At 37.9% G+C, this 23,270-nt stretch overlaps 1 protein-coding gene across 1 annotated transcript; it reads left to right on the top strand.

Moving 5' to 3' along the window:
• The first annotated feature begins 1,903 nt into the window (after positions 1–1,903).
• On the top strand, positions 1,904–21,378 carry DNAI3 (dynein axonemal intermediate chain 3). The gene is made up of 22 exons (XM_042873613.1): positions 1,904–1,972; positions 4,209–4,335; positions 4,814–4,852; positions 8,298–8,479; positions 9,027–9,131; positions 9,949–10,101; positions 11,807–12,006; positions 12,287–12,403; positions 13,045–13,235; positions 13,723–13,832; positions 13,927–14,016; positions 14,584–14,721; positions 15,337–15,465; positions 15,966–16,039; positions 16,656–16,803; positions 17,638–17,731; positions 18,275–18,405; positions 19,179–19,242; positions 19,651–19,769; positions 20,430–20,634; positions 21,100–21,191; positions 21,274–21,378. Exons 2-22 carry the CDS (start codon positions 4,221–4,223, stop codon positions 21,376–21,378), a joined length of 2,601 nt encoding a protein of 866 aa, XP_042729547.1. The 5' UTR covers positions 1,904–1,972; positions 4,209–4,220.
• The last annotated feature ends 1,892 nt before the right edge of the window (positions 21,379–23,270 follow it).

Below are 23,270 nucleotides of genomic sequence, written 5' to 3'. Positions count from 1 at the left end.
CAGCACCGCACCGCACCGCGCCTCGCCCCCTCCCCCTCGCCCCGCAGCCGGCGGAGCGCCACGGGGCCTCCTCCTCGCAGCCCTCCCCGTACCCAGCCGGGACAGAAGCGCGGGTTTCCCCGGGCTCGCCCCCCGCCTCCCGCCCCGCAGCCCAGGGCGAAGGCTTTGATGCAAATACCTGCGCTGTGCTCCCGCTGCGCGCACCGCGCTCCGGCGCCCGGAGGGGTGCAGCAGCTCGGCGGCCTCCCGGCCCCTACCGCCGCCTGCAGGCAATGCTCGCGGAGCGGCACCGCCCTGCCCGGTTCTGGTTCGGGCTGCTGCGGCGGGAGGGAAGGTCGATGCAGTCGTCCTACAATTTGTTGTACCAAATCTTTAATTAAACCAAACAGAGCAAAACATAACGCGATGCAAGAGACCCTTCCGGTTACGGAATTGCAGTTGCAAAGGGTAAGCGGCGGGACGGGGCACGCACTGATCTGGGAGTGCTGCGGGCACAGGGGATGACGCTGGGGCAAAATGAGTTATCGCTGTGCACCGCACAGCTCCTCATTGAATCACACGGCACCGAACCGCCCGCCCGACACACGCCCGACACTCGCCCAGCACAACCCAGCCACCTGCCGGCAGCCCTTCGCGCACCGCACGCTGGGGCGAGAAGCTTTCCTGCCCCTCTGCAGATCAGCCAATAGCGATATCCCCTCGTGGGGGCGGGCTCGAAAAGCAGCGAGCTTATTGCCTGTCGGAGACGTCAATCCCGCCCCCCCCGTTGCCATGACAACCGCACGCCGCGCAGGTAAGCGGGGCTCCATGCGGGCTGACGGGTGGCCGCGTGTTGGAAGGCTGAGCTCGTTCTTCCCTTGCCTTCGCTGCAAACAAAAACCTCTGCGGGTTTCTACTAACGAAATCTGCGCCTGGCTCACGTAGGCTCAGTCCTTCAAGATCTGCGCGTGCGGAATAAGTTACACTCACGGGCAGAGCGGATGGGGCAGTTGCCAAAGCTTCAGCCCAGGCTCACAGAATGAAGCTGCACTGAAGTGCGTACAACCATTTGTTGCACTACAAACCTGAGGTGTGTTGTTTGCCAGTCGTGTAGAACTGTAGAAAGTAGATGAAATAAAGCGAACAGTGTACATGAACTTAATTATGTAGCAAGTAGTTAATTACTGAGATGGTATTTTTAGTAAGTCCCTAAATGTTTACATGCAGAAATGCAGGCTTTAGCATGTCAGTGACACCACCAAAAGAAAAAAAAAAAAAAAGCAGAGTATGTTTTTAATAATTTCCTTGTAGCTGTTCTGTTAAGTTGACCCCATTTTTGTCACAGCAAATTGGAGTAAATTAGTCTTAAATTAGTAATGCACACAAACTGAAATCTAAATCATTCAATTAAGCAAGTATTGAATCTCTCCGTGCCCTCCGTTCAGACAGCAACGGTTGTGCTGCTGGCAGCTGGTGCTCCTTCCATCTGCAGCACCTGGCAACATCACGCCTCTGTTCTACAGCCATCAATGTCTGTGTCCATTTACCAGGGAGGAGAACATTCTAAACTTCATTTTGCTCTTCATGATATTATAAAGTTCAGAATGTTACATCCAGCTACAGCTAAATGAGGCTGCACATTGTCAAACATTCACAGCTTCACATGGGCTTCTGCAATTAAACACCATAACGCTGTGTCCCACTGGAAAATTTGCTGAGAAATTAGGCTGAACATATGTAATGAAAAAATGAACATAACGTGTTACTGCTTACATAAAATAGCAGGTGGTTTATACATCAATGGATTTTCAACTCTTTTTTTCAATTCTTTTTTTTTAACTTTTATTTTTTGCACTCACAATTTTTTTCATATTACGATACTGTAAATGTTGTCCCTTTTTCAGAAGTTGTGGCAAGAGGAAAATAGATCGCTGTGCAGCTCATGTTTTGAAGTTCTCATCAGGTGCCAGCCTCCCGCAGGGAGCACCTAGAGGTTAGTACCATAATCCTGTTTAAACAACAAAAGTAAATCCAAACCTTAGTATATATAGCCAGTAAATGGATGTGGGCTCGATTATCTTTCAGATAAGTTTTTAGAAGTCCTGCCTTTGGTTTCTTTGGAGGCCTTAAATGTTTCTTGACAGCTGACAATCGAGTGCCCACAGGAAGACAAGTGGACAGATGCAGTAAGTTAGGGATATTGTGAAAGGGGATAATTACTTTGTGCTTTCTAACTCTTCTAGATATATCACCTTTCCAGTCGGTAAGGTTCTTTGCACCACAGGTGGAACCATACACAGTCCCCACTGATCGCTGTATTATTCATTTCCAACACTTAAAATGGGGACACTTCTTGTATTTGCCTACAGACGCACTCGCTCCCTCTGCCTTCATCAGCACTCCATCTGCGTAGTACAGTTGATTCTTCCAGTTAAAGAAGAAGGAACCACGTTACTTGGAGACAAAATTTTAATCGCTTTCATATGTACAAAATTCTTGAAGTCAGTCAGAGGAGAAAGGTTGTTTTTATTTGCAAGTTCTCCTGCTAAAAATAGCCACGTGATTTATCTCAGCCCTTTCAGTGCTTCCTCTCTTCATGTGACTTAGGGTTTTGGTTACTCAGCAGAACTCATCTTTTCCAAATTGGCTTTATCTCAGTGTATAATTATGAAATGCCTAAGAAAGACAACATGACTGTAACACACAGGATGCAGTTCGTGCCAGCCTGCAACTAACTTCTGAAACAACTGACCTCTCCTTCTAACCACAGGCACCACTGTCTGCTTTCTTCAGCAGCAGAAATGCTGGATGCTGGTCATAAATTCTATTTAAAACATATGAAGAGATGGATAGGGAATACCTTAAATAAATAAAGTAAAATGACAAAAAAAAAAAAAAAAAAAAGAGAGAGAGAGAAAAAATTGGCTTTTTTTTAACCTACCTGAAGTAAGATGTAAGGTAAGTTAAGGTAGCCCTAAGTGTTTCAGAGCTGTAAACCAGGCATCACTAAGTGTAGAGGCACCTTTGAAAGATCATAATCAGAAAAATGTTAAATGTAACAAATATATCAGCAGTGTTTGTAGTCCTGTGCTTCACAAAACTACTGTGAATGAGGACAGAAAAAGAACAAAACCAAAAACTTCCTCCTTACAGTCATGTCCTTACAGCACATGATTTACTTGTGTTGATTTATGTTTGTTTTTTTTAAATCTTCCAAAACCGTCAACTCTTGCAAGGCAAAAGCTGCAGCATTCCAAGAAGTTAATCTGTTGGTGCTTGTGTAGTAGCACCCAAATTCTGTAGGTGTTTTGTACACATTAAAAAAACCAGTTCCTCTGACAGTCAGCTTATAGGCCAAAGAACAGCAGTAAATGCAAGAGAGGGAGAGAGGCTTCATGTTTCTTTCCTATTGCTAAGGATAACTGTAGCACAAACACTGGGAGTCCCACTGTCCTTATCCCAGCTGAATATCTCTAGCTGTCCAACAGTAACATCAAACAAATTTCAGTACTTTTCATTACAGTTTGGGACCACTGTGGTTCAGTTTCACTGGATGCTATGCGCACCTCTTCCACATGGTGGTGCTGGGACTGTATTTACTGCTGGCGTGCCATCCGGTCTGTACAGTGGGCAGGCTGGGTTTTGTTTTTCTTTTTGGGATGGAAATGAGACTTCATTTATTACGCTGCTGTTCTCATCCTTACGCTGGATATGGGAAGGAGGGGAGTAAATGAAAGAGAAGTAGCTTTCTGCACAGTATGGTCTCTAGCTGTGCAATTGTTGCATGTAACTGCATGATTTCTTTCCAAATCTGTCCTCCACAGAGCTACCACTGATAAATTAAATGGAAATGCAAAAGCACAAAAATGCTTTGTGCACCCATGTAATGATTTACATTTTAAGGAGACTGGCACAAGTACGAACAGCTATGAAATCTTCACCTACACTTTACACACCGCAGCACAAGTTCTCCAGCTTTCTTTAAGGTTAATGCTTGCTCTAACTTAACCTTTCTCTGCATTTGATAATCAGCCTGTGTATCTAATGACCCTGAATGGGTGAATTTACAACTGTTACGTACCACATAATTTATGTTTTAAATTCTGGAGTGTTAGCTGTGGATGAAAATTAGACTGGAATAATAAAATATATAAAGGGCCAAATTTTCACTCCTGCACAGTATATTCCACTGTTCATTTACTATGTATTGATATCTATTTTCTCTATAGAATCTGAAAAACATGCCAAAAAATCTCAAATCTGGCAAGACCACCTTGAAAGGTCCAAAACCCTCAGCAAAGAAACAGAGAAGTGGGGAAGCCAAGCAAGCCTCAAAAGGAGAACAGAAACAGCCTGGTGCGTAAAGTACTGCAGATATGAAGAATGTAATAATCTGGTCTACCCACACACCTGCCAGCTCTGCTACCATACTACATCAGTGAGCTTTGTCCATTTTTCACCTCTGCACATAACATGATTTGCATGCTAATTGTCCCAGGCAGGTGTGAGCAGGTAATGGTAAGGGGAGTTTCTAACGCATGGAATCTTGCTTCTCTCCAGTGAGAGCACCTGCTCAAAATAAAAGCAAGCTTTAAATCTCCAAAGTCTCAAAAAAATGCTAATGGCTCCCTAAGATACAGATCTATTTTAAAAGGCTTCCCTCATTTCTTGTGTTGAGTTAGAGCTGTGTGGAATTTATTTTGTATTTCCTCTTCACACTTTAGTTTTAAATGTATATAAAAATTTTAAGCATTGCCTTAACAAGGAAGGAAGTGTATGTTCATAGTTATTTCATTAGGGAAACAAATTCTCATAACGTCTTGTTATATTTCAGAGAAAAAAGATGAAGTTGATCTTTCTATGGTTGCCATAGGTAAGTGCTATGATGACTGGGCTGTAAAGTAATTGTTTTGGAACATTTTAAACATTTTTAAACTTCCGTACTAATAATGACATGAAACAAAAAGGAAAAAAAGGATATAAATAGGAAAATTAAGAACTATGTACATCTGTTACTGTGGTGATTATAGATGGTACCACTCTGGTGCCACTCACAGCAGGCTGTGCAGCAGGAAAGCTGAAATAGATACGGCTTTGTTTTTTATCTTGGGTTGAGAGGAGCTGGGATCAGGAAAAATAAAGAGCTTTACAACAGAATTACTGGATTTAAAAAAAAAAAGTTTGCATTTCATAGTAGCTACACAACCGAAAGAAAGCTTGACATTTTTATAATTACTTAATTTTTTATTTCATCAAGTAATTATTAAATCCACTGAGGAGGTGATTTTAGCAGACCATCTTTGTTTTTTACCATAGATCTCCATTGACTTTGACTAATGTCTTTTTGCTTAACAGAACAAAATACCATCTGCCACTTACAAGTCACAAGGTACTGAGTGCTTCCCTTGGGTTCCGAGCAAGAAAAATGCAGTTTTGTTTGGTTTTAAAGGCAGCCATAGTTATCAGTTAAAATATGAAATTATACTTTTTTTTTTTAAATCTGGTTTATATTTCATCTATAACACAAAGTAATCTTGTAATGTCTTTCACATCTCCGGTTAGATTGCTCTTATGACCAGGTTTGTGTGGTTCTTTATTGGATATAACTTAAATTGCCATCTATGTAAGATTTATGGTTCACAGAATAAGCCCAAAGGGTTATTTTCTCAATTAGCTTTTAACAGTAGAGCTTTTATTGCTAAAAGCTAAGACATAATGGGCAAAACTAGGAATACAAAAAACAGGTAATCTGTAAAGACATCATACATCACCTGCTTTCCTATATAATCCTGTAGAAGCATGCATGAAAGTGAAATCTGTGCTCTGATTGGCTTCACAAAAATGGGTAATTAATGAAAATGGACAGCGAGAGATTAACCAGATGATGAAAGTGTTACTGTTAAAATGCTGAACATTATGTTCCTTGAAATACTTGATTTTGTCATTAGGAAAGAATTTTAACTCCACCTGGTGGCAAGCCAGGTTAGATTTGCAGTATCTAACCTGCTGCTGGAAGCAAGAAGAAATACTGCCATATTCCACTGTCTGTGCAGGCTTTACACTGTCTGTGTGGCATCTCCTTCGTATAAGGCTTACAAATGTCCTTCACTTCTATTGGAGTTTTTTGCCCTTTTAAGTGCTGATAGAGCTATAGATTTTCGTGAATCACATGAATACAATTTACTACTGGAACACAATACAAAGTCTCTTTTTAGATGATACATTATTTTTCTTATTAGAATGCAGCACTCTAAAAATGCTCACTCTAATAAGAATTTTAATAGCAGCCCGTGAATCTACAATATATATTTATATACAGATCCAGGAATCTATAACCAACTGTGAAGATTACTTTCCTTTTAACTTGGACCTATGGCACTTGAGCACTGAAGAAAACACCACTTGGACTATTGGCCCTGCTCTGCCATCTCTCATAACCAACTTCTGCTGTTTTTTAGAAGGATTAAATCTTTCCAATCACCTTGGAATAAACAATTTTTTTCCCCTGTCCATTCTCACAGACAAATTGATAAGCAAAGGAAGAATCTAGGTCTTGGCCTCATGAGCTACAGAGAGTAGTCAGAGAGCTGACTTAGTCTGGTGTTACTCATGGTGATAACCTCCAGAGGTCTTTCCCAATAACTTGCCTATAACTCTGTAATTTGTGGAAGCATCTTCAATGACATCCTGGAAATCTCTAAGATATTGAGAGGGAAACTGCAATATTGACTATGATTGTGATGAAAGTGAACTAGTGGACTGTACATGCCTATGGTGAGCACTACAAAATAGTGAATGCCACAAAAATCATACCTGGTGTATGCAGGGTGTACCAGATGTGTCAGTTAAGCTTACAGTCATGGATGCTTATAGAAGAACAGACACAGAGTGGCACTGAAAGAGTTTAGAGGATAAATGTCAGATTCACCAAACATTATACATTATAAGATAGGCTAATGCAGAGATTTAGTTTCCCAGCTCATAGACATGAAGGATTGATCATTTTATCAGTCCTTATTGGCATATATTAGAGACAGCTTCTCAGAACATGTTGAGGCTGCTGATCAACACAATCACTTCAATATAGATGCCAGCTCCAATTTAAAGCACACAGAAGAAAAAAATAAACAAACAAAAAGAAAAAAACACCCAAGTACTGGGAATTGAGATAACATTGTATGTATTTCAAAGAAAGGAAATAGAATGAAACTCAGAAGATTGAAAATACCAGGGCTTATCACAGAAGTCAACCCATATTAGTAGATTGCCCATTTTAGTAGGCAACAAAAATCTCACATACATGTCTGCATTTCTTTACAATTTTCTGGTTTATCAAGAAATTGAACATTCAAGATAAACATCTGCTTGCCTTCTCAGATGTAAGTATAGGGGTCTTCACGAAGGAAAGAGTCTCATAGCACTGGAAGATTCAGTTAGCCAGGTCTGCACTGATCTTAATCACTTCTATCTATTATGTAAAACAGTTTGTGCAGCAGCAGGGTTGTGTACATATGGCCAGCAAGAAGCACAGCATATTATCATCAGTTTGTGAGTGTTTGCAAAGTGCAATCCCCAGGTTACATAACTGTCTTTCTAAGAATACTGAAGATTACAGCATCAGAATTCAGATAAGAAATAGCTATCTTGTTCAGCATGGATACGACTAAACCTAACGGCTCATCTGCACAGCAGCCAACTGCTACTTATTCTCCAGCAAACTTGAAAATGAAGCCTTGCATCTGGTTTGAATCTTAGTGACCTTGCTTCAGTCTCACCTATTGGTTCAAAAATGTACCCAGTGACACTCTGAACTGATGAGAAAAGCATTTAAGTACAAAATCAGAAAAGCATCCTTATTTGAGATGGTATTGAAGCCATGTTTAGATTAAATACTGGCTTAACGTGGCACTGCTTTATACAGAAGAGATTATATATTTAAAGGCTGTTTTAAATAAAAGCCATACAATTGTGTCCTCCACTAATGACTTCCCACAAAAGTTCATAACCACCTGTCAATCCAGAGAAAAATGATCTCTCATACTAGTAATGACATATACTCATTAAAAAAAAAGAATATACATATATATATATATATGTATATATATATATACACACACACACACATATATATATTAGGTAGAATCTTTTCCAAGATAAGCCAAATGCAACATGATTTGTATTCCACACCTCTCAGAGTAACAAAAACTAAGCTGAAAGATTCAAAGACATTCGCCTAGGAAACAGTAAAGTCCTGGAGTTACTTATGTTTAAAGAACACTCTAAGTTATTTTAGCATGTGATTTTTCTTTCTTTCATAGGCCACCCAGAAATCTTCCCCTTAGTTTTCACTACAAGGACCCAAGAAATTTTTAATTGCCGAGTGGATGAGGATGTCACAGAAGAAAATTGTTTCAAGCTTATTAAAAAAGACGACATCATTCAGGACCTAAAAACAAGAGCTGCTATTTCAGATTTCCACCCTGTCAAAAACATTGTCCTGGTATGTAGCTTATTGTGTTCTCACTTCAGAACTTTATATTCTCAGAGTGCATATTTAATAGTAGGGTCTGTCCTTGTTTGACTGTGTAAATACACCAATGCTCTAATAGCCCAAGGTCACAGATCACAGCCAGCTGTAGAAGTTTCTCATGGCTCAATGTGCACTTTTTAAAAACTATCTTTAAGCTGGGAATATACTAAAAGTAACATAAATGTGACCAGGTTTGATTCTGTGAACAGACAGAGCTGCACATATTTCGCTTTCCCTGATTCATTGCCTTATCATTGAAAATCACTGAAACAGATTTTCTGTTTAATTCTGCATGTGAAAATATTAGTTCTGTTCCACACGTTTTGATTACAAAATAAAATCCGTCTGTGCTGTTCAATTAACATGTGATCTTAGCAGAGAAATTAATAGATTAACCAAGATACTGATTTTACACAACATCATTAGTCTGCATTCTGCCAGTCCCAGGCTTATGTCTTTCTCAGATTTTTTATTTTTCCTCTCTCTCGTCTTCCACTAATTATTTTAATTGAAATAGGAATACCCAGGGGAAGAACTTCTGATAGTTTTTGATGCAAATTTCCAGTATGGACAGAACTTTTATCTTGTTGCTTCTGAGGAAGCGAAAGAAAACTTTCTGAAGGTAAGGAAAAACACCACAGCGTTATTCTGTCTACGAACATTTCAGAATCTTGCCTCAAAAATATTCCAGCATTGCTATCACGTTCAGTTAATATCTGATGTGCTTTGCAAGCCAGAACGTTCCTCTGAAGGATAACCTGGTAAAGAAAAATAGATATATTGCTGTAAAAATACCTTTGGCAGTGAGAAAAACAATTAAATTATGTTCTACTTCAGAGGGCTAGTATTGCTGCATTTTTATAAGTGTTAATTTTCTCTTCCAACATCCATGCTTTTGATTAAGACATACATTTAAGAAATTGTAATATATTGGATACCTTCAAATAAATATTGTATTTACTTTTCATAGTATGTATTTTTATATATTCTTCAAATCATACATATATAGATATTTAATTTTAGACAATTGCATATATACACAATTCCCCTTATGTACTGCATTGTTAGATTATACCATTCTTCAACAGGAGAGTCTCTCCCAGCAGAAGTAATGATTAATAGAAAGGCAAATTGCAATTCCACACAAGAAGGCCTACTGTAGAAAATCACTATAAATTCTTTCTTTAGAGCAGTGTTTGGCTTCCAAGACAACTCTTGACTACACTGTAACACTGTTTAGTACTTAAATAGGTAACATTTACTGTCAAATGGATGAATGGGTCATAACCCCACTGAGTGCAGGGACGCATTATAGCCAGATTCCTTGCGCTGAGACAGAAGAATGCAAAATGAAAACTGAAATCTGAAACATAAGTATATGAACTAGAAATTCAGTAACGAAATTTGAAAAAACACTATTTCTCACTCTTTGATGTCAGCCTCCAGAAACTGCAGAAGAAATGGACAGTGAAGAAGAGAAAGAGGAAACTCCAGAAGTCTGTGCTTATAAGCGTCCTGTCTCCAAACCGTGGGTTTCTCTTGGCAGTGAAAAGGAAGTTGAAGAAGAATCTGTTAAAGAGCGCATTAAAAAGGTGCAGATTAACAGATCTACCTATGACAAGTATCATAAAAACAAATTTATGTTAAGTTCCTTAAAAAGCAGAAGTCAGAAAACTGAAATCTGATTTGATTGAATCCTTAAAAAAAAAAAAAAAAGAAAGAAAGAAAAGAAAGAAAGAGAGTGACCAAAACTATCAAACATAAATGAAAATGAAGTGCTGCAGGAAAACTCAGTTCCCTTTAAGTCCTGCAAATAAAGCATGTGAGGTTGCACGGGGTTTATTTACTTCTTAAACTGTATGTTCAAAAGTCCTGATCCTCTTTGGTTGTTAGCATCTCTGCCACTTTTTGCTCAATTTACTAAGTAGCCAGATTACAAATCATTGTAATTACATTCTAAGAACCTTGTTTAGTTTCAAGTATTCTGTATTCTACCTTGATGGCAAGACCTGCTCAGAAGTATTCTCAGTGTGTGCTTTGTCACCAAGGCTTTGTACAAAATGAGATCTGAAGCAGTGCTGATATCCTCATGTGAAAATACTGCAGTTAAATAACTCAGTAGGAAGTAGAATTTTTTACTTTTTATTTTTTTATTTTTTCTATTTGAAGAATCTTATGTACCCAGTTGGAATGAACCTCTGTGCAACCAACACTACCTCCTTGCCAGACCCTCCCTCCTGCTGTTTTCCATCTGCACTCAGTGTTGCATTATTCCTGACATTTGACCGTTGTCTTCCTCCCCTCCTCAGCTGTCTTTTAGCTTCCCCATCTCTGCCCTGACTCACCAGCCCTTCTTCCCGTCCTGCCATTATTTTGCACATTTCTGAAGGATACTGAGGAATTAACACTATAGCCTACCAGTCTGGGGGAAGGCAGAAGTGTGAAATCCTCAATTTTACTTCCTACTACAACATAATATAAAATGACCAATTTTTCTTGAGTAGAAAATTTCCAGATTTATAACGGTGGCCTGTTGAACAAAATGGAAGTACTAGCCCACATTCCTTTCCAGTTCTCCATGAATTGGTGGGAAAAGGTATCTTGAATATGAATCCGAGACAAAGAAATACCCCTCTGCTGTCTGAAATCAAGTGCCTAACTTTCTCTGAAAGTGGAGAAGTTGTATCCATCCTCTTTTTCCAATCGTCACTAAGGAAACTCCTCACTCAAAATGTTTGTTTTTGTGGATCTTCCCTCATGCACTTTCCCTATGCACTGCAAGTGAGGCTGAAATACTCTGCCATAGAACTGCAGTTTGAAACATGAGTTGAAAAGTTAGGTCCTAGAAGTCCAACTCGGTGTTACAGGCATCTCCCTGCAAAATTAATCTGGGGTGTAAATCCACCTAGAGTTGTGTGGTTTCTGTTTTTAGAACTGCCACACAACTCACTTCAGGAGAGTGAATTTTGGAGGGAGTTCTGGCAAGAAGTTTCTCAACCCTTTAGAGGCTCAGTTTTGATATTGCCTGAATTAGAAAATGTAGTTCTCTTATCCTGCTAGCAGTAATCCAAAACATTCACTGAAGACAACTTCTTTCTTTTGGAAATACAAACACATCGTGTATTACGTATGTAGTTGACTTTCAAAGAGTGCTTATAAACATAACCAACTCAGCACAGAAACCATCAGTTGAACTAGTCCTACGGTTACATGAATGCTGCCAGCTCACAGAACAGACCCTACAAAAACTCTCTCCTCTGATAACTTTAGAAATGTTTGTGGTTTTTTTTTTTCCAGATTAAGTACATGTTTTCTCGAGGACACAGGAAGTTTGGTGCACCAATTAGATTTACTGACAGGAATGCTTCACATGCAAAAGACAGTTATGTTGAATGTTCTTCCTACCAAGACAAATCTTTCAGTATAAAAGTGCTTGAAAAAGATGTGGGTGTACAAATGGTTCCTGAAGTAAGAGAATCTAGTACCCAGACACAATGGTAAGTGTGAGAAATACTTTTCAGCTTATTTATTAAGCTATTAACTGTTTCTGATTTCACCTAAAGTTATGCAAATTAACACCTCTGGACTTGCTCATTTATAAATTAAGAGAGCAGAATTTGATGCTATTTCCTCTTCTTTCACTTTTTCAAAGACATCCTAGAAAAACTGAATATATTTCGCTTTCAATTTTACACAAGACATGGGTTTCTGTCTTTAAGATTTGTCTTTAAAATAAACGTATACATGCTCATATTCAAACTTATTCCACTTGGTTAGGACCTATCCAAAAAATGCAGCCACGCAGTATTTTCCTAGACAGCTGTCGAATGAAGAGAAAGAAGAGATTCTGTCATCTGAGAAGCTGAAACAATTTCTCACATCAGTATGTTTAAGGTAAGGTTACTGCCATCAGACATCTCAAAGGCTGTATGAAACATTGTAGAATGAAGGTGTGTGAAGACAGAACTAGTCTGTAATGGACCATCAGTCTGGCTGAATACTGAATATTTTTTACCTATATAGTCTCTCTTGCTTATTATTATATTATCAAATATTACCTTGATATTTGCTTCTATTAAGATGAACATTAAATCTATACCATATTAATTGGAATGGTGGCTTAGTATAACTTCAACCTGTTACAGTTGGTAGCAATAAATCTTTTCAAACAAACTGCAAAGCCAGCCTTCAAACTGCCCACTTGAGCAAAAAGTATTACAGAAGAGCAAAGGCACTGTCCTACAGCCCTTAGTCATGAGACAAGTCCCACTTCGTCATGACTTCTGCACAAGTATTAGATGATTTTCCTGTACTTGTTATACATAGAACCGGAGTTAAATTCGTCTTAAATTCATTCCCATATTTTGAATGGGAAAGAATTTGTAATGCATCACTGAGGATTTCGTTATTTTTTTTTCAATAACACAATCCAAATTTTTTTGTAAAACAAAAGCTGTATATTTTGTGCATTTATATTACTGCTGAGTTGTCATATCTGGATTCTTGAAAATGTTAACTGTTCTTTCACAAAACAGAATGGAAATTGCATTGCAGCAAAATGAAATTATAGATGCTTTTTCTGATGACTGGAAAGCCCTAGAAGACGACATGAACAGTTCTGGTGGCAAGTCAGACATCTGTCTTAAAGCATACCAAACATTTACAGATCTGCACTATCTCAAGGACAAAAGCATTAGCTGCATTTGTTGGCATCCAACCATCTATGGTAATGATTGAGTCTTGAATGATATGCATTACATGACAGATGTAAAATATGCATATTTCATAAAGTCATCAGGATTTAAATAGTAATACTAATTTTAAAAAACCAACTTAATCAATATGCCTGTCTACACTGCACAGTATACTTAGAGCCAGCATTGCTGCCTGTGTAGGAAATTAATTCACCTACAAAATATTTGATTTTATGGTGGATGGGTCTGTCATATGACTTCAGGATCAATATTACACCATTAAGGAGCAAAAGGAAAGAAGTAGAGGTTTATCCTGATCCTTAGCTTCCACAATACATTGACAATCTTAATAGATGTAATCTCCTCAAAGCTGATCAGCAACAACAAAAATATAAATACATGATGGTTTTTTTTTTTTTTTTAATTGGTTTCTCAGGCATAAAGAAGTCACTCACCATAAGTAACTGTATGTTGGAATTTGGTTTGTATCCAAGAAAGTTTGCTTTCTCTCTCAATCAGGGATTATAGCAGAGTCAGCAATAAAACGGCCCTCGAAAGAAGAGAGAACTAAACCACAGCATGACTCAGTAATTATTTTCTGGAGCTTTTTTGATCCTATCCACCCTCAGGTATATAATGAAGTCTTTTACATACTCCAAATGTTCATATAAAAAGAGAAAATGTGACTGCATTGCTTAACTATTTGTTCTTCCTTCTTCTCAGTTAATATTAGAGTGTCTTGATGACATTTACTGCTTTCAGTTCAACCCAAGTGATCCAAACATTATTGCTGGTGGCTGCTTCAGTGGACAGGTATTAATTTTGTTTAAGGGTAAGATTAGATATTTCTGTCTTTTCTTGCAGTATAAAAAGATTGAAAAGACTCAACATTTGGAATAACTGTCACAAAAAATATCAGTCTCAAGAATGCAGAACTCAAACAAGAGAATTAATCATTTCTATGAGTAAGAAAGTTTTCTCTTCAATTTTACATCTGACAGAGAGCTTATAGTTCCCTGTATTTTTCTTGTGAAATGAATTATAGAAATTCTGCTATGTTCTGATTATTCCTAAATTGACCAGTACTTCAACTTCAAGATGGTTGTTTGCAGTACATCAAAATATGCTAAAAATCAGAATGTGTCAAACCGTGCAGACTTTTTTTCTATTTGTTGTTGACATAAGTATAGCCGTTCAACTCATCACCATATTAAAGAGGTAATGGTTTCAAAGTCTTTATAAGTTCTAGTATACAGAGTGAATTTCTTGTTTTTCCCTCAGAAAAAAAACAAAAACAAAAACACCAAAACCATGAATTGTATTTGGGAAAAATGAGTATTAATACAAAGAATGAAATAATATTCTCCTTTCTCCTTATAGGTTGTAGTGTGGGATATTTCTCAATATGAAGAAAAACTGCAAAATGCTAAAAGCGTTGCTGTTGGAATGAAAAAGACAGTTGTTAATATGAATAACATTTCTGTTCTAAGTCTACTGGAGAATGATAATATGTCTGAGGTAAAGAGAGGGAAACTTAGAATACAGGTTATAGGGAAAAATGAGTGAAGGTACCCTGGCTCTTTGCAGTGAGAAACTAGGTAGGATATGAAACCTGATGAGTTCATGAAATAAATCTGTTATCACAAAAATATTTCTACTTGATTAGTGGAGCTTAATAGTTTTACTGTATTCTGCACAGACCTCAGCTTCAATATGAATGGGCAGCAACATTTACTTAACTCTTGCCTGTCAAATATGCATAGCATTTGTTCTTAAAAGCTAAAAATGGTTCTGGAAATGCTTAGGTATAAAAATGATAGCATAGAAGACAAAAAGCAGACTTCAGGGGAAGTGAGCTATAGAAGAGAGAGACATAAAAGCAGAGAAGGAACTAATAACTTAATTGGATGTGTGTCCCTGGACGAACACTGGAATTCCTTTCAGAGCTTCATATCCAAAGACCTGATTCAAGGCTTTCTGTTTTCAGAAGGTTCTGTATTAGACCTTAGTGAAACTTCATAGCCTGTTCTGAAATATATGAGAAGCATTATCAGTATATAATCTTTTTTCTTGGACAAGCTTACTATTAAGTTTTGAAAATACACGAAGATATTTCTTTTTAAATATTTCTAGCTATTACTTACAGAGGATGATGAGAGTGATAAAGGGCAAATTTTAGTGAGACATTGCACAGCCTCCTCCATACACCATAGCCATGAAAAAAGAATAACAGATATACATTGGCTGCCAGATTATTTTGAGGTGAGTTTTATTTTCTTCCCCTCTTTTTACTGTTTTCAGAGATCATTGTATAAACTCAAGGTAAAAAGCTGAAAAGTTGAATTATTTGTAACAGAGCTCCCTATTTCTATGTTTTAAAATGTTAATTAACTGGGTGCCACTTCTGCTCATTGTGCCTTACAGCTGTTCTGTATCCTCACCCTGATATGATTTTGTCATTACTGGAAAAAAAAATATTGATAGCTTTACTCAAAATCAAGTATGGAATTATAATAAGATCTCTGTTTTTAAATTATGTTGAATTTCAGGTGATCACAAGGGAGAGCTGTTATCAATTCACCTGAAGTACGTGTAAAACTCCTTAACTGTTATTATAACTGCAAGTTCCTAAGTCCTAATTTTCAAATCTTACCCAAGCCAAAGTGACTTAAATTCTAGAAGATCGTTTTACATCTTGAGGCATTTACTTAGAGCATGATTTTTGCCCTCTTATTTTCCTCTCCCCTTTGTTATTATTTTAGGTCAACCGAATGGGTGAAACTTTTGAAAACAGAGCTGGAATTTGCGTGCAGCTTGTAACCTGCTCCCCTGATAGGTATATGCAATACACACTGTACGAGACGCCTTCCAACTTCTTTTGGAAAGCTTCATGAAGCACATCCCATGATTCTGGTACACCTCTGAATTCCTGTCAGCCTGGCCTACAGAGCTGAAGTTCTGTACACAGAAATCAGGCACATCGAGTTCTTGACCAGTGAAGCCTTTTGCAGTTAAGGGCTCATAAACAACCTCACACACTTGTACATTTCGTCTATATCTTAAGTAGAACAGGTCACACAAATACGCTGGCCTGGAGAGCCACACCACCACAATTATGTCTTCTATGTATGAGTCTATGTATGAGAGCAAGATTTGTTAATGATACAGAGTTATTTTTCCTACTCAAAGTCAGGGAAGACTTCAAAGAATGAAGTTAAAAGACTATTTGGCTGCCCCGGTAGAGTTGTAACTGATAATATGATGAATAAATGAATGTAAGCCACCATTTACAAAAGAAGTGATTGAGTAATTAGCATTTGTCCGTATTTGAGAATTATATTGCTACATAAAGTTTGAAATGAAGGAATAAGAAAACATTTGTAAAATGCAAGAAAAATTGCACCTGACTTTGCAAGTAAAACAGAGAATAGTAACATACAGTTATTTTGCAGCTTAATATTATTTTGGGATATTAGAGACACCAAAATTCCCACCAAGCATTCATCTGAGAAAGTAAAAGAAGGAAACAGTTTCAATATGCACCCTGAAGTTTCAGATACTTCTAATGATCCTGATCTCATCTGGAAACCTCTCATGAAGGTATTGCACACAGATGTGGAGCAGAAAAACCAAACTGTACATATGGCCGGAGCCCCATAGGAACTTGTGCTTTTGCTTCCCAGCCCTTTAAAATTTCCCCTGGAACTGCAACTTTCCTGTGGATTTACTCCTAATTATGAAACATTTCAAAGTTACTCTGACAGTACTACAAAATGTATCTTGAGAAGCTAGCTCATAAGCAGCAGAGTGATTGCTTCTTAAAAACTGCAGCATTGCAAAAGCAGATGCAGTAATAGCATATGTTGCTGTCAGCCTTTTCATTCTGCCTATCTCCGTGTCCCAAACTGTGAAACAGTCACAATCAACAGGATTATTGGCAATCCAACAGTCACTCTGATGGAAATAGTCATAGGACATATTTGTTTTGTTTTGTTTTTTATTTGTGTGTGGTTTGGTGGTTTCTTGTGTTTTGGGAGGGATTTTTTTCTTAATTGCAGCAGGGGATGGGGAAGGAGGAAGGGGCTGAAAATAAAGGAAATTAAAAAGACGACCTGTTGGCCTGTTCTGCCCAGAATAGCTGCAGCTGGTACAGATGTTGAAAAAGCATAACCACTGGAGCTGTTTGTTGTTGCTGTTGTTAGAAACATAGAGAAAATCATGCAGGAAAAAGTTAACGTGAGGAACTGTAAATTTACATCTCTGTACTTACAAATGAGGAGGCAAATGCTTTTTGTGGAGTATTACAAACATGCTGTAGAATGAAAACGTCTTCCATTACAGCAGGAAGTAGTGAAGCCTTGTAGGTACAAAAGATCAAAGATCAGAGAAAATAAGTTATCAGATGATCAGATGCTTTTTTTTTTTCCTGAACAGATAAGCTTGTGCGACAACGAAGAAGAAAACAATGTGAAATGCAGTCCCACCAAAATTAGTCTACAGGAACAGCATTATCATTGCAAAATCACAGGTAATATTTTTATTACACTCTATTAGGAAATATGTTTTTAGTAAGTTTGTATTTCAGTATATACATACTGTATGCTATGCAACAAAATGCCCGTAGCTGAACACAGCTGGAGAAAAACGTTTCTTAAATATGCTGATACTCAAAGTGCAGTATACAAATACCAACTATGACTGTACAAAAAGAGCTGTTCTATATCCACAGTTACTTTGTAATGGACACATATTACCAATCCCTCTCCATGCTGATACTGCCTGAGACCAACCACCTGCCAGAGGTTGCTCACACCAGCCAGCACCTTCACAACAACTGGGCTGCTCCTGTGCTGACTGAGGGAACTGGCCCATCCCATTCCAGCATTCCTATCAGCCACAGCCCCAGCAACAGGGCAAGATTGCCCAGGGAAGCTATTAGACTGCCAATAAAGCTGCAGTCCTGCAGGCTTTCTTCATCTCCGTGGCTTGAAACTCCCCTTCAGACAAAGAAACTGTTTGACATGGTAACTTTTGGTGTATAATATAAAGACGTACCTGTATTTTTTCCCAGATAAGGAGCAATCTCTGCACAAATCACAAGTGCACGTCAAAGAAAGCCCGCATGCACAGATGAGCGTTTCTTCAAATAAAACTCTGAATGTGCTGGAGAATATCTCCAATACCTTCTTTGTTGGAACGGAAGTAAGTTAAAATAATAGGTTACTATGGAAATGGCAATCAAAAGATCTCTGAAAGACTGAACAAGTAAATCATAGATTTTCCACAATTGATTGCACTTACATGTTTTCTTTGGGCGTTAACTAAAAGGATCATTGTGGACATGCTGAATTTTTCTCCAACTTCAATGCATTTAGCAGTGCGCTTAAAATAAAAATAAAAGCCCATATTTAATAAGCTACAAATCCTTACTTCAAGAATAGGTAGAAGACGCTTCCAAAACACCTTAAACTTTTCTACCTGCCATCAGAAAACAAACTGCACTGCCTTACTGCGAGTCTTTTTTTTTGTATTGTGTCCACAAACATCAGGTGAAAATTACAGTTTCCTTCACAACTTATTTTTATACATAGAAATCCCACCTACTCATAGCCCTCTACATCTCCTACGCACCAAAAACACTTTTCCCACTTTTGAGTATTTATGAAAATGAATATTTGTCTCCTAGCTGCTTTTCTTGTTTCTGCCACCCTTTCCCCAAATACTTGGGTACCCAGTTCTGCAGGAAAGGCTGCCTATATACATCAGGATAAGAGAAGCTGTTTTGGAAAAAAAAAAAAAACAAACACAATTGTGATTCAAAATTCATGCTTTTTTGGTCATGGGTTACGAACTTCTGTTTTAATTTACCCAGAACAAATTTAATAATGCTTATAATGAAGCTTTAAAATAAGCCACTTTGCTGTACGCTGTGAAATCCTTATGTTAACATTTACATGATTTTTCTGGCATCACAGGATGGAGATATTATTTATTCTGACTGGGAAATGAAGACCAGTAGTAACGAGGAAAAAATAGCTAGTAAGTTCAAGTTTCTCAGTGTCTGTTTAAACCATAATATCCTACTAATTTTAAAATATTTGCAATTATATTCTGTATTTTTAAGGTTCTTACTAACCTATTCTTATAAGTCTGTCTCACTGAAGACATCTGGATTCAGCAGCACACGCTCAAGGTAGCATACAGTTTAGCTGTTATGGCAGAACAGCCAACTCTCCAGTGCAATAGATTCATCATTGTGTACATGTTGGCATAAAGCATGGAAGTCATGCTTCATGGTAACCAGATTTGCAGTAAATCCAACACCTTGCAAGCAAGGGAAGCTGTTATCTTTGAATACTACCCCGTATTTCCCTTTGTGCATTTCTCATTGTGAAATACCCACTGAAAGGACCAGTTACAAGAAACTGTGTTTTTTCATTCCTTCAGGTAAGAAATGCACCATCCACAAAGAAGCTGTGAACACTGTACAGAGATCTCCATTTTTTAAAGACATCATTCTCAGTGTTGGAGGCTGGAATTTCGCCATTTGGAAAGAAGGTGTTACAGTAAGTTACTTTAAAACATCAGTAAAATAATTAATAAAGATAAATGAGATAACTAGAATAACAGCCTCACAGACTATTTTCAAAACTGTTTGTTAATCATAAGGCTTGACAGCTTAGAAATAAAGTTTAAAAAAGCTTTTCCTTTTACTTCACATCAGAAAAGCTGTTGTAGAAATGGCTTTGTAAACTTGCAACTTGCAGAAAGAATGCCCAACATTCTTTAGTACCATCTTTGCAAAAGCCAGTTTCTCATCAAATTATTTCTGCTGCAAACTGAGGAACAAAGGCAATGCATGTGCTAAGCAGATCTGAAGAATTCATACTCAGGATGCAATCCTTTCAATAACTGAAGGCATAAAAACATAGTTTGTTTTGTTTTTGTTACAGTTCCTGTTCTGTAGGGATCCAGGTTAGCTGCACATCTCAAGGCCATAGATTTTAACAGCAGAAAGATTACATTCATAGACTGGAAGGGAGATATCAGAATTGCTTTTAACCCCCACATTTCTACATGCAGAAGGTGGTACTGAGCCTGCCACCTGTATTACATTATAATGGGATCATTTAAATATCAAATGTTCACAAATTCAAAGTTTGAAGTAGCGAATGGATATTTGTTTGATCATTGCATCTTGGTTTTCAAATATCTTATATATTAAGAACGGACCGATCCTCCAGTCAAACTGCACAGCTCATAGATACACTGCAGGACATTGGTCCTTAACAAGGCCAGGAGTTTTCTACATTGCCACAGATGATGGAAATATAGATATTTGGGACTTACTGAAGGAAACTCACAAGCCATCTCACAGCCAGAACATCTCTAAATCAGCGATTACTTGCATCAGCCCCTGGGTCGCCTCACGTAAGTTGATGGTGATGATACTTAGCCGTGCTTTACTTTATGTTTGTAAGATGGCCCATTTCTGCAAAGCTCACTGATCTTGCTGCATATTATCTTATATAAAAGATAGGTACTTTATTCCACTAGTTTAGCATTATACTGTATAGGGAAGCTCATGCATATATTCTTAGTATACTAAATTTATTAGTAAGGCATAAAGTAACTGAAAATTTCTTTTTAAATAATAAAAAAAAACTTGAAAAAGTATAAATCTTCAGGAGAATTTCACTTGTTAAGAAAGTAGGAGATCAATAAAGCTTTTTACTGCAATCAAGAATAAACCAAAAAGACCCCAACAAAACCCTTTGTAACTCTGTTACCCATATTAAGAGATAGATCCCGTATCAGAATAGAGACGTTTCATGTTTAAGAATGTATTGCTGTTGGAATTTAGATTTTTACACATTTTTGTTAAATACCTTTCAGCAAAGCAGCAATTTCTAGCTGTTTCTGATGATTCTGGAGTACTGCATGTTTTAGAGATCCGTCGAACATTAAGCCACCCGTCCAGCAGTGAGGTTGGTAACAGTTTTCATTTCTCTCTGTGACACCTTATCCTAAAAACTCTGAAATAGAAGTGGGAGAATATTTCCCTTCCAGTGGGCACTGATGAATTTGAGACTGATGGGCCATATTGTCCAAAGGTCACCCACAGAAAAGCTGGCTCTGCCCAGTTCCCATAAGAGATACCTAAAGGAAATCTAAAGGACAGCTAGCAGAATTCCACAGTTCTAATACTTAATGCAGAAGCGTTCAACATTTTTTGCCACGTGCATTAAATGACACCTGATTTCATACAAGAAAATAACGTTTTGCAGTGCACAGCAACATAAAAATACTCAGTTTCTCTTTCTTTATACCTTCTGGACCATATTAGCTTTTTTTTTTTTTCCCCTGTAAACTTGGCATTTCTATTTACAAATTCGAGTATCTGGTTCCAAGTTAATTAAATTACATTTTGCCAACTATTACTAACATTATCACTCATTCATTTTCTTTTGAAGCTGGGACTATCAGAACCAAAGAGCCCTAAAAACAATGAAAACAGTCCTCATTTGTCCTTATTTCCACATCATTATCATTTGTTTTTCCCTTCTTACCTCCCAGCCAAAGAATATGCTAAGATCTTCATTGGGACTAGTCTCCTGTCTGGTTTGTTAATTTTATGTCCCAAAACTTTCTCATCTTATCCTTATTCTAAATCTGCCACATATGCATTTTTACGTACCACCCACAAAGGTAACAATTCTATACCAGGTGTGCAGTCACAGTTTAGTAAAACCTGTCAAAAGTAAGGTAGAAGCAAAGTAAGTGCTACAGCATGAGGAAAAGAATTGCTTCTGCCCAAATTGCATGTGTTTTGGACCTACACAATTTAGGGCACAGAAGTACAAGTCCAGAAACAATCACTAACACTTTAATTAGTCATTCTAGCTAAGTATTCACCTTAGAATACTGGGTTGTTGAAAAGGCTAATGGAAACTGACACTGATAAACGCATATTGTAATACTGGAGCATGCCAAGAGTGAGGGTGGGCTTATTGTTCTCTGACTGACTATAGTATACATCAGGCGCCTGAGGGATGACCAGTTCAGAGTCCGTATCGTAAAAATGATTTAACCTTACATGTACTTATACACAAAATTAATTGGTTTCAATCCATGTTTTTTGATGGAAATTATTTGGATGAATATATAGGGATTTCTAATCCTAAAAGAGAGGAACAGTCGATGTCATTCAGATCCACAGCAATAATTCTGAGTCTCTAGATATGTAACAAGACTTATTACTATGTTAACAGCAGGCCAACATACTCAATTACTTAGAGAAAAGGGTCCAAGACCTGAAAAATCACAAAAAAGACCAAGAGTTTAAAATCAAAGAGATTGGAAGTGGAGCTGGAGACACAGATGGAACAAACAGTAAGTTACATTTGGAGTTAAGCAAACTTCCTCTATTTCCTTAGATCTTTTAAATGCACTCATTTTCACTCTGCTGAATTTCACATACAATTATCAAGAACAGCTGGTAAGTCTGACAGCATGATTTCCCTCTCCTCAATTGTAAAGAGGCAAAAGTATGAAACACCAGGAGCATATATTCAAAGTATGACTGGCACAGCGTCTCAGCAAAAGCATCATAGAATGGCCTGGGTTGAAAAGGGTATCAAAGATCATCTAGTTTTAATCCCCCTGACATGGGCAGGTTCACCAACCACCAGACCAGGCTGCTCAGAGCCACATCCAGCCCTGCCTCGAATCCCTGTAGCGATGGGGCATCCACAGCCTCCTTGGGCAACCTGTTCCAGGGCATCTCCACCCTCTGAGTGAAGAGCTTCCTCCTAACATCTAACGTAAACCTCCCATGTCTCAGTTTAAAACCATTCCCCCTTGTCTTATCACTATCCACCCTTTTAAACAGCCATTCCCCTTCCTGTTTGAGATAGGATTTGAGGAGTCATAAAGAGAGGAAATAATCCCAATTACGCCCAATAAACAGATCCCCCTTTCAAAGAGCTGAACCGTTGTACACTACATCACTAGGTAAACATACAGTCTGAACTCAGAACTGTTTTGAAATAATATGTTTCATCAAT

This window comes from Lagopus leucura, unplaced genomic scaffold (assembly GCF_019238085.1).
Source record: "Lagopus leucura isolate 7727_CA_CO unplaced genomic scaffold, USGS_WTPT01 Super-Scaffold_100009, whole genome shotgun sequence".
Classification (NCBI taxonomy): domain Eukaryota; kingdom Metazoa; phylum Chordata; class Aves; order Galliformes; family Phasianidae; genus Lagopus; species Lagopus leucura.
This window is presented reverse-complemented; position numbering and strand designations above follow the sequence as displayed.